We start from the raw sequence: 10668 nt of genomic DNA, 5'->3' as shown, positions 1-10668 counted from the left end.
AATGGCACATAACAAGAACAGAGTTCACATAAAATATTATATTTTAGATACGTATTATTGATCCTTGTTTTGTGAAGTTTATTTTAACCCCATTTTAATAATATTTTTTACAAAAATATAAATACAGACTTTTTATTATATAATAGGATTATATTATATGATTTATTTTCAATTAAGTATATAGAGAAAAGCATAACATTGACAAATTCAAACTTGACAATATATTCTCTTTGGATTTTGGACTAAATACATATTTCAATATATACTGAAATATAATAACATATTATGATACCAGAAACTGACATGACATGAAATACTTTTATTTCCTGGTTAAGTTAGGCAGGCGGCGGAACCACTGAGCTAAATCCCTGGCTCAACAATTATTAGATATGGTACTCTAATCATTATTTCTAAGAAATTGAAGGCCAAATTAGGTGTTGTCATCAATCACTGTTTTCAGCATCAATTTTCTCAGTCCTAGAATTATGTATATGTGCAATGTAAGAATTTTCATTATATGAATTAAACCTTTGGATTAAGTGAATATCGTCATCAGTTATTTGCAAATAATTATGATCACATTTCTTACTGATTCATTTTATTCAGTATTATGAGTCTTCTATCTTTAAAAAATCCATATATAAAAAAATTAAAAACAACTTAAAGTTGTAAACCAGCTCTCCACCAGGAATATTTAACTAAGAGTCAGGTACCTGCTCACTGGACATTATGCCAGCTCAGCCTGCACTCAGCACACATTCAGAGACTCTCAAACTCCCAGTTTGAACTGGGAAAAAAAATATTTTTAAATGATTTTACTTCCAACCTTTAATTTTAAAAGTAGAAATTGTGATAGATTCTGCTACTGTCTTCTGCAACCCACTCACCTGTGATACAGAACTCCAGTTGGGAAATGCTCACCCAAATCATTCCATACATTTCTCTCCTATTTCAGTGAGGCCTTCATAAAGACTGTCTCCTCCGATAGCCTGCACTGGTGTTTTAAAACCCTGATGTTTAGGAAGTCCTTTCTGAGCAGTCACTTAACCTCTCAGGACCTCAGATTTCTCATGTGGAGAATGAAGAAGTTTGGATAAATGGTTATTTTTTTTAAAGTCCCCCCCAGAAGTAGAAATCTGTGATTTTTATGCATTATCCAAAGCATTAGTTTTCATAACTGTTTAACATCAGAACACTGTTTTGAAACAAAATAAAACAGAAACACTTAATATATAAAGCACAGAAAAGTGAAGTTGAGAATACTCAAGGTCTGCAGAACACAATTTGGAAACCACTGATCGAAAGCTCTCTTTTTAAAAACGCGTCCTTTTCTCTTTGTCTCAGAGGAAAAAGAAAACATCTGGAAAGGATCCACCATATTAGTTTCCCTATGTGTACACCAGAACATATGTATTAAGTCACCTGACAGCCTTTTCTTCTCCAGATTAAATAGCCAGTGTAAGTCCCATTTCCCATCCCTTTAAAATATATTTCCTTTTAAAAGAAATAAACCTTCTTTTGTTTCTGTAACTCTTCATTAAAAAGTAAAGTTACATACCAACCATGATCTCTAAGAGGAGCCAAGTGTAGCAAAGGGATTATTTGTAGCTCTATTATGTGATATTCTTACTCTTAATGCATTTGAAGTTCCTTTTCAATAATAGCATTCCATGCTGCCTCGGATTCAACCAACCAACAGCTCAGGATGATCTGCAAATATTTTTATGGAACTTGTTATAGCTACTCAATAATTTCCCAACTAACACTCATGTAATTTGTTATTGTTCTTGTGAAGCCTCTGCAATTTTTCTTGTTGAATATAATTGTTTTCAATAGAACCTTTCTTTCTTTAATTAATAAAAGTCACTGAATTTTTCTTCTGTCTTCCAAAAGACCCCATCCAACTTCAAAACGAATGTGAACACTCCCTGGTTTACAGTTAAAGCTGTAGACTAATAAAATTTTAATTAATTTAAAAAGAATCTGCTTATGAAGTGTGACATAGACTGAAGCGCTTACTCCTAAGTACTTCAGAGTATAATATTAGTTGAAGAAGAGGTCTTTAAATAGGTGACTATATTAAAGTGAGGCTGTGTGTGGGTCCTAATCTAACCTGACTTTATAAATTGAGGAAATGTAAGCACACAGGAGAGGCACCAGGCATTCCTGCACACAGAGAAAAGGCCATGTGAGGACACAGCAAGAAAGAGACAACTACAAGTCAAAGAGAAGGGACTTAGAAGAAATAAGGCTGATGACATTTTGATCTTGGACTTCTGGCCTCCACAACTGTGAGAAAATAAATCACTGTTGTCTAAGCCACCCCATCTAATTTTGTTATGATGGCCCCAGCAAGTTCATACAAGGTCGAGCCTATTCTATGCATGACATTGTGCAGCCCCTTGGAGCTCAGCAAGGAACCCTTCCCATTACAGAAAAAGCTACAAAAAGACATAAATACCCATGACTAAAGCCAGAATAGGTCATAAAGGAAGAGCTGAGCAAAATGCCCTAGAAATACCAAGGAAGCAGGAATTCTTTCCATCTGGGGGATCAGGGAAGACATGAAAGAAGAGAAGGCATCGTCATTGAATCTTAAAGGAGGAGCTAAGTGGAATGGGAATGCTGAGGGGCAGGTCCAAGTCTGAGGGGCATGAACATGAACAAGGTTCATGCTACATTCATAATTCCTATGACAGTAACCCCAGTTTTTATCTACCTGTGGACAAGTTTGGTGATTTAGAAATCTATCTAAACATCAAGATCAATTGAGAAACTTTAGAAAAATATACATATCCTCAGGCCCCATTCCCAGCCTGCCAAATCAGGCACACCTAGGATGATATTCCAGAATCTTTAACCAGTTTCTTAGTAGAGATAGTATTAACTTCAGGAGCTTAGACACTCCTTTCTAAAATAAACATTTCTTCCATCCTGATATGATGGCTTAATTTCTAATGAATGAGAAAAAGCACAAAAACAGAAAAATCTATTATGAGTTTAGTAATGATTTCAAGTGAGTTTGTATTTTATTAATTAGGATCAAATGTGCAAGTATAAAAATCATACACATATATCATTTTGACATTTATATAGACATGTAAGACATTCAACCTGTAGATAGGGCTGGGTTACTTATAGGAATTCTGCTCTATTACCCATGTGTTCATAGGTTCTCTGACCATCTCTCTCTCTCTCCTCCCCCATTCCGCTCCCTCTGTTGAGGTGTGAGAAGAACTATAAGACAAATTTTTGTTGTTCAAACATGGTATTATGCTATGTCTGTCCTGAAAAACTAATACAACCATCTAATATGGGGAGGATCAGAGATAGTTTTGCTGCTGTTGTTGTTGTTGTTACTTTGGATTTCTCTTTTTTTCTCCTGTTTTTGTCTTTTAAAAAGTATGAACTCTTCTAAAATGTTTTCTGAAATGTGAATGAATTTTGTTTTTTATTTATTTTATTAATACATGCTTTCAGTACATAACATTTACAGTGTGGAGTTGGTGCATGTACATAACACATCTTAATTCCATTTTTCATCCCCTTTCCTTCCCCTCCCTTCTGCTCCCTCTATCTCTTGATTCCTTGAGAAAGATCTGTCTCCCTACTTCCTACTCTCTATTTTTTTATTTTGCTCTTTATTTATAATTTGGGTTTCTCACATAAGAGAAACCATGCAATATTTAAGCTTGTGTGCCGGATTTATTTCTCTTAACATTACAGTCTAAACAGGTTTTGAAGTTGGGCCCTTCAGTCAGCTTTTTCTCAACTCACATTCTAGCTAAAACTGGAAACTCCCCTCTAAAAATTCTACTTCAGTCCAAAGTTCACACCAGAAGGGAGCTTTCCCCAACACTGATCTCTCAGTGAGCTATCTTGGCTAACAGTTTTGCCCAAGTGAATGACAGGCCACCATGCACACATTGGTGAGTGGTCATTCTTCCTTTCTGCTGAATTTTCTTACCTTCAGCCTTCAGACTAACCTCCAGAAAATCTTTCCGACCCTTCATTTGGGTTCCTTTGATTCCTACATTATATTTCATTCATTCATCAGTGAATGTCTGATCCATGCCAGGACTGACTGAACAGTCTGGGTCTCTGCCCTCCTGGGGTTCCCATTCCGGAATGGAAGACAGTAAACAGTCAAACTGCTGTGCAACATGTCAGGTGGGGATGAGCACTACAGAGAAAAATGAAGTCGAGGGATAATGCTATTTGGGTAGGACAGTGAAGAAGACCTCACTCCAGAGGAATTTGATCAGGGACATGAAGAAATTAGAACATGGGCCAGCAGATCATCTGGAAAGTTCCAGGCAGTTTCTTTCTCAGCAGTAGGGATCTTGTATTATCTCAGTTTTATCACTGCTACTATGAGTTGAATTGTGGCCCCTTAAAAAGATGTTGGAATTCTACCCTTAGTTGCTCAAAGTTTGATCTGATTTGAGTACAGGATCTTTAGAGAAGAAAGTTAAAATGAAGTCATTAGGATGGGTCCTAACCCAATACAACTGGTGTTCTTGTAAAATGGGGAAACTTGGACAGAGAAATATGCATACAGGGGAAACGCTATATAAAGATGAGGAAGAGAACAGAATGATGCATCCACTATCAAAAATACCAAAGACTGCCAGCAAACCACCAAAAGAAGGCCGACATGGAAGATATTTACCTTCTCAGCCATCAGAACAAACTTACTAACACCTTGATCTTTGACCTCTGGCCTCTAGAACTGTGGGGCAATACCTTGTTGTGGTTTAAGCACAGTATTCTGCTGGTAGGATACTACTGGAAGGATCAAAGACTGGCTCCTCCCTCACCAGGTTCACAGGACAAACCCATAGTTACATGGGGTTTCCTGTATCACTGCATTACTCTAACTACCTCCTTCCTGTATCCCCTGTTCCAGTCTTACTGTCTTAAACTATTTTCCATAGTACTATCTTACAGGCTCACAAGCTTTCACCTGCTTGTATCACCAGACACAACCCAGATTTGTGAAGACCCAAAGCCCTTAGGATTCAGCCTCAGTGTACCTCTCCAATCTGTTTCGCTCTTCTTTGCCAGGAGTTTCCAACTCCTGGCCACAGGTACAGGATTGGGGGCCCACCTGTGTGTTCTAGGACGCCCTCGAATTAATACTGTAGTGGCATTTAACACAGCATGTCCAAGGCTTGCTTGCCTGACTCCTCCTTTTGACTATGAGCTCCTATCTTGCTTCTGTGTCCAGGCACTAAGGAAGAGAAACTTGAGAAACACTCCCATTGGACAAATGAAAATTAATGAACAAAGCATGCCTGTTCCAACCAGCTGGCCCACAAGTATTTCTGTTTTTTTCCTTAGGAGGTGGGGTATGGGCAGATGACCTTTCCAGGGATTTCCCAATAGTCTGCAGAACCACTGGACCTGGATAGTGCTGTACCTTTCCTTAAGGTTGCATGAATCTGGATTAGATATTTAAAAGCTGCACCTTGTGTTACAAGACGGTGAAGAATAAGGGAGGGGAGTAAACTATGCAGCAATTTTTGAATCTGGGGCTAACCAATATTTTGCAGTCTCATTTTTGATAGGAAGTGGCCCCTTCAACTGTCTTCCAAGCCTCTCTGTAACCGCATGTGCCTGAACTACAGGTAAAGGTGGTACAGGAGAATAGGGAATTGTTGCAACTAACAATGCAATGTGCCCTGCGCTTAGGTCTCCAAAAATAAGTACTTCTGAAGTTCTAAAATTATGTGCATGCACTTATAAATGCTGGAAAGTATAGGAAAGGAGAGGAAGTCAGAAACAACTTTTATTTTTCAATATGCCTAACTAGGGGAAGACAGGGATAACAGACAAAAATAATCAGGATTAGGTCTCTTTTGCAAATTCCTGAATGGGAAAATGTATCAGAATTTCCAGTTCTCAAGAAATAGGTCCTTTAAAAAAAAAGTCTTGTAAGCTAAAACGAAAAAAAGAAAAGGGGGAGGGGGGGCTGGCTCTTCGCAGCAGGAAGTCTTCAATGGCTATCGAGTTATGAAGAAACAACTCTGCTCTGAAGTCCTTATTCGGAGCGCTAAACTAGATTTTACCAAAGAGCAATATAAAGGCTGGAAGGGGCCTCCTCACGGTGTTGGGGAAACAATTCAGCTTCCCTGTGTAATAAAGCAAGAAGACTGGGTAGTGGCCCAGACCAGTGTTCGGAGTTTTATTTGCAAGTCAATGAGCCAAATGGGCGAGCCGGCACGTTGTGCCGAGTTCTGCAACCAGGGTTATTATTATCGCCTATTGCTCCACTGAACAATTTCACTGAAAAGGAAGAGTACCAGCAGTGTGTGTGCGCACCGTGCCATACGGGACGTGCCGCTACGTGCCCACCTCCAGGACGACTTTATTTACGAAGCGATTACCACGTTATCTATTTGTTTTCCTTTTCCAGCAACAGCAGCTGTACTAAGCCCTCGAATTTCTTAATTACAAACCCGTTTGCTTCTGAATCAACCCCAAACCTTCAGGCTGTGCCCGGAGGAGCTTGTGCAAGTTTGCGCTCACGCACACACACCTCCCTGATCAAGGGCAACAGCAGAAGCAAGTAACTGTGTATGTGCAAAAAGGTGGATCTGGGGACGAGGATCGCTGAGTTTGTTTACAGAGCAGAGCCTCAGCTTGGATGCCAAAGCTACCAAGAGCTGCAAAGGCAAACTTAGCAGAAGCAAACGTACCCCGGGAGCGCCGAGCCGCCCCAAAAGTGCGGACCGGATATCAGAGCGCGGGAGTGGAGGCGACTGGGCCTGCGAGCGCGCTCAGTCCACCTGCGGCCGATGTCACTCCCCGCCCCCAGCTGCTGTCCTTGAAAGGAGTTGGGGGAAAACGCATCTACACGCAGACTATACCTGGATTAGATTTACCTGTTGACCCTATAAAAACACAAAGGCACGGCTCAGGAAAGCGCTCCCAGGGGAGAGAGCATTATTTGTGCAGAGCTTAAAAAAAAAAAAAAAAAAAACTCAAGAAAGCACAACCATTCTTCGCAGCCCGGGGAGGGTTTCGCAACGCCGAGGAGGCTGCAGGACCCTCGGGAGGGCGGGGGTGCTGAGCGAATCCCTTTTTCCGGTAGAGGGCAGGCTAGATCGCTAGTTGAGGCTGGAGAGCGTGCCGGGGGGGTTGGGGGCCTGATCTGGCCGGCGGGAGGCTTTAGGTGCTACCTTCGGACAGAAGGCCTAGGAGGTTTAACCCCTGGCCTGGGGGTGGCGGAGCAGCCCCGGAGTTCCTGCGGGAGGAGGAAGCCAGAAAGAGTGGGGCGGCGCCTGGGCGCGCAGCCTCTGCGCACGTGCAGCCGGCGCAGGGACTCGGCTCGCCCATCCGCTCCAGCGTGCTGGGTTCCGGGATCCGCGTCTTCACACCGCCCTCCGGGGAGGCTCTCGCTCCGCCCTTCCTGAAATCCCTTATATTAACTGTGGCCAAAGCCCAAAGAAACACAGCTCATTGTTGGCAGCTGCCGGGCTGTCCTGCCGAGCTGTGAGGGCAGCGGAGGGAAAAGAAAAGGGAACGGCTCGAACTTGCCCCGGCGGCCGCGGCGAAACCTCAGCACCGACCCGTCAACAGCGAGCGCCCTGCACGCTAGCAGGCCCCCTCTATGTGCTGCTGAGCCGGTCCTGGACCCGACGATCCCGCCCTCGGTCTCCGGAACAGACATCGCAAAGACGAAAGGTGAGCGCGGCGGGCGACGCCGGCTGGGGCGCTGGGGCTCCTGCCTGCCCGGTCCTCCGAGGGCAGGGTTTGCCCGGAGGAAGAGCGCGAGGCGGAGCAGGGGAATAACAGGATGTGCAACAACAGGATGAGGAGGGCTGATCGAAAGCCTGAAGTTCGCGGCGGGGCTACGGGGCACTTCCTTTATTAGGCCACTTCGGGGAACGCAGGGAAGTGTAGGCTCCTCGGGTGTCCCTCGCCCCAATCGCTGGGGAAGGGGCTGTTTGTGCAGCGCCCGGCTCTGTCGTGGGTGGCAGGTCCTCCGAGGTGATGCACGGGCTACTGCGAGTGGGACCCCGGGGATGGAGGTTGGCTTGCAGCTGACGTGCGCCCGGGGGAGCCCAGGGGAGCAGAGGCAGGAGCAAGTGGGGTGCGCCTCGGTGGGCGACAAGTGTGACGCGGGTCTGATCGTCTGCCCTTTTCACTTTCAGAACTGGAAATGGCAGACCATATGATGGCCATGAACCACGGGCGCTTCGCCGACGGCACCAATGGGCTGCACCACCACCCTGCCCACCGCATGGGCATGGGGCAGTTCCCGAGCCCCCACCACCACCAGCAGCAGCAGCCCCAGCACGCCTTCAACGCCCTGATGGGCGAGCACATACACTACGGCTCGGGCAACATGAACGCCACGAGCGGCATCAGGCACGCGATGGGGCCGGGGACTGTGAATGGCGGGCACCCCCCGAGCGCGCTGGCCCCCGCCGCCAGGTTTAACAACTCCCAGTTCATGGGCCCCCCGGTGGCCAGCCAGGGAGGCTCCCTGCCCGCCAGTATGCAGCTGCAGAAGCTCAACAACCAGTATTTCAACCATCACCCCTATCCCCACAACCACTACATGCCGGATTTGCACCCTGCTGCAGGCCACCAGATGAACGGGACAAACCAGCACTTCCGAGATTGCAATCCCAAGCACAGCGGCGGCAGCAGCACCCCCGGCGGCTCGGGCGGCAGCAGCACCCCGGGCGGCACCTCGGGCGGTGGCGCGGGCAGCAGCGGCGGCAGTGGCAGCGGCAGCGGCAGCAACATGCCCGCCTCCGTGGCCCACGTCCCTGCTGCAATGCTGCCGCCCAATGTCATAGACACTGATTTCATCGACGAGGAAGTGCTCATGTCTTTAGTGATAGAAATGGGTTTGGACCGCATCAAGGAACTGCCTGAACTCTGGCTGGGGCAAAACGAGTTTGATTTTATGACGGACTTCGTGTGCAAACAGCAGCCCAGCCGAGTAAGCTGTTGACTCGATCCAAGCCCGTCGAAAGAAATCAAAACCCCAACTTCTTCGGTGTGAATTAAAAAAAAATAAAATAAAACAAAAAACATTCCCCTAGACACAGTATCTCACTTTTCAGATCCTGAAAGGTTTGAGAACTTGGAAACAAAGTAAACTATAAACTTGTACAAATTGATTTTTTTAAAATGCTGCCACTTTTTTTGTTTTGTTTTTGTTTCGTTTTTGTAGCCTTGACATTCACCTCCCTTATGTAGTTGAAATATCTAGCTAACTTGGTCTTTTTCGTTGCTTGTTTTTACTCCTTATTTCCTTACTTTCTCCAGTGCTCAACTGTTAGATATTAATCTTGGCAAACTGCTTAATCTTGTGGATTTTGTAGATGGTTTCAAATGACTGAACTGCATTCAGATTTAGGAGTGAAAGGAAAAATTGCATTAGTTGGTTGCATGAACTTTGAAGGGCAGATATTACTGCACAAACTCTGCCATCTCGCTTCATTTTTTTAAACTATGCATTTGAGTACAGACTAATTTTTAAAATATGCTAAACTGGAAGATTAAACAGATGTGGGCCAAACCGTTCTGGATCTGGAAAAGTCATACTGTTCACTTTCAAGTTGGCTGTCCCCCCTCCCCCGTATGTACAGACAATAGGGTGTGGAATGTCGTCAGTGGCAAACATTTCACAGATTTTTATTTTGTTTCTGTCTTCAACATTTTTGACACTGTGCTAATAGTTATATTCAGTACATGAAAAGATACTACTGTGTTGAAAGCTTTTTAGGAAATTTTGACAGTATTTTTGTACAAAACATTTTTTTGAAAAAATACTTGTTAATTTATTCTATTTTAATTTGCCAATGTCAATAAAAAGTTAAGAAATACTTGTTTTCTAGAAGTCATTTGGGGGTGGTTGTTCCCTTTGGTGGCTTTTTTTTTCCTTCCCTGTCTTTAAGTTGAACACTTTATTGATGAGAGTAAGCATTCCACAGGATAAGTTACAGGACACTAAAACAGGTCAGGATGAGCTTAAGCAGAGAGCAGGATTTAACATAATTGGCGTAATGCTTCATTGTTATCATTGTAACATGCCTCTTGGTGTGGTTTAATCAAAAGCTGCAAAGTTGTCAAAGTGCTACATTTTTTCCTTAATTGCCATCATATTCAAGTGTACTCTAGAGTTTAAAAGGTTTGCAAAACTAAACATAAATATCTTTTCCTGGGGGCTGGGGGTAAATCAAGTGTATCGGGTTATACCTGATTCAACTGCTTAAATGGAGGGAGACTGGAATAATATACTGAGTGACTGGTGGGGGTGGCATTAAATATAAATCTACCTTTATCTCTAGTGACGAATTTTATTTCTCAGGAAAGTGCTAAGGATAGGCACACATTTCTAGCTTCTGACTGGTTTATAGTCCTGAGAGGAAGAGGGGGTAGAATTCCACTTTGAGGCTTGCTATTTTCTAATATTTAAAATTTACTCAGGTTGATTCACAGGTCAAATTACAGTCTCCACAAGATGTTCCTTCTCAAGTATACCCTGTTTTCCAGAATTTTGAGCTTTTCTGTTCTATGGATTGGGTGCAAAGCACATAAAGATAAGATCATTTTAATTTTACCTAGATGAGATATCAAGAGGAACAAAACTACAGTTAAGTGTGTGTCAAGTTTTGCTTTATATACTCAACCAAAAGAAACTAA

At 43.6% G+C, this 10668-nt stretch overlaps 1 protein-coding gene across 1 annotated transcript; it reads left to right on the top strand.

Moving 5' to 3' along the window:
• Positions 1–7508: 7508 nt before the first annotated feature.
• Positions 7509–9848, top strand: Cited2 (Cbp/p300 interacting transactivator with ED-rich tail 2). Its single transcript, XM_004846053.4, has 2 exons — positions 7509–7689; positions 8160–9848. Exon 2 carries the CDS (start codon positions 8168–8170, stop codon positions 8969–8971), a length of 804 nt encoding a protein of 267 aa, XP_004846110.1. The 5' UTR covers positions 7509–7689; positions 8160–8167; the 3' UTR covers positions 8972–9848.
• Positions 9849–10668: the final 820 nt, after the last annotated feature.

The sequence above is a fragment of the Heterocephalus glaber genome, unplaced genomic scaffold (assembly GCF_053883595.1).
Source record: "Heterocephalus glaber isolate CG9 unplaced genomic scaffold, H.glaber_assembly_v1.0 deba00001550, whole genome shotgun sequence".
Classification (NCBI taxonomy): Eukaryota; Metazoa; Chordata; class Mammalia; order Rodentia; family Bathyergidae; genus Heterocephalus; species Heterocephalus glaber.
The sequence above is the reverse complement of the archived record's forward strand: the minus strand, read 5'-3'. Positions and strand labels throughout refer to the sequence as shown.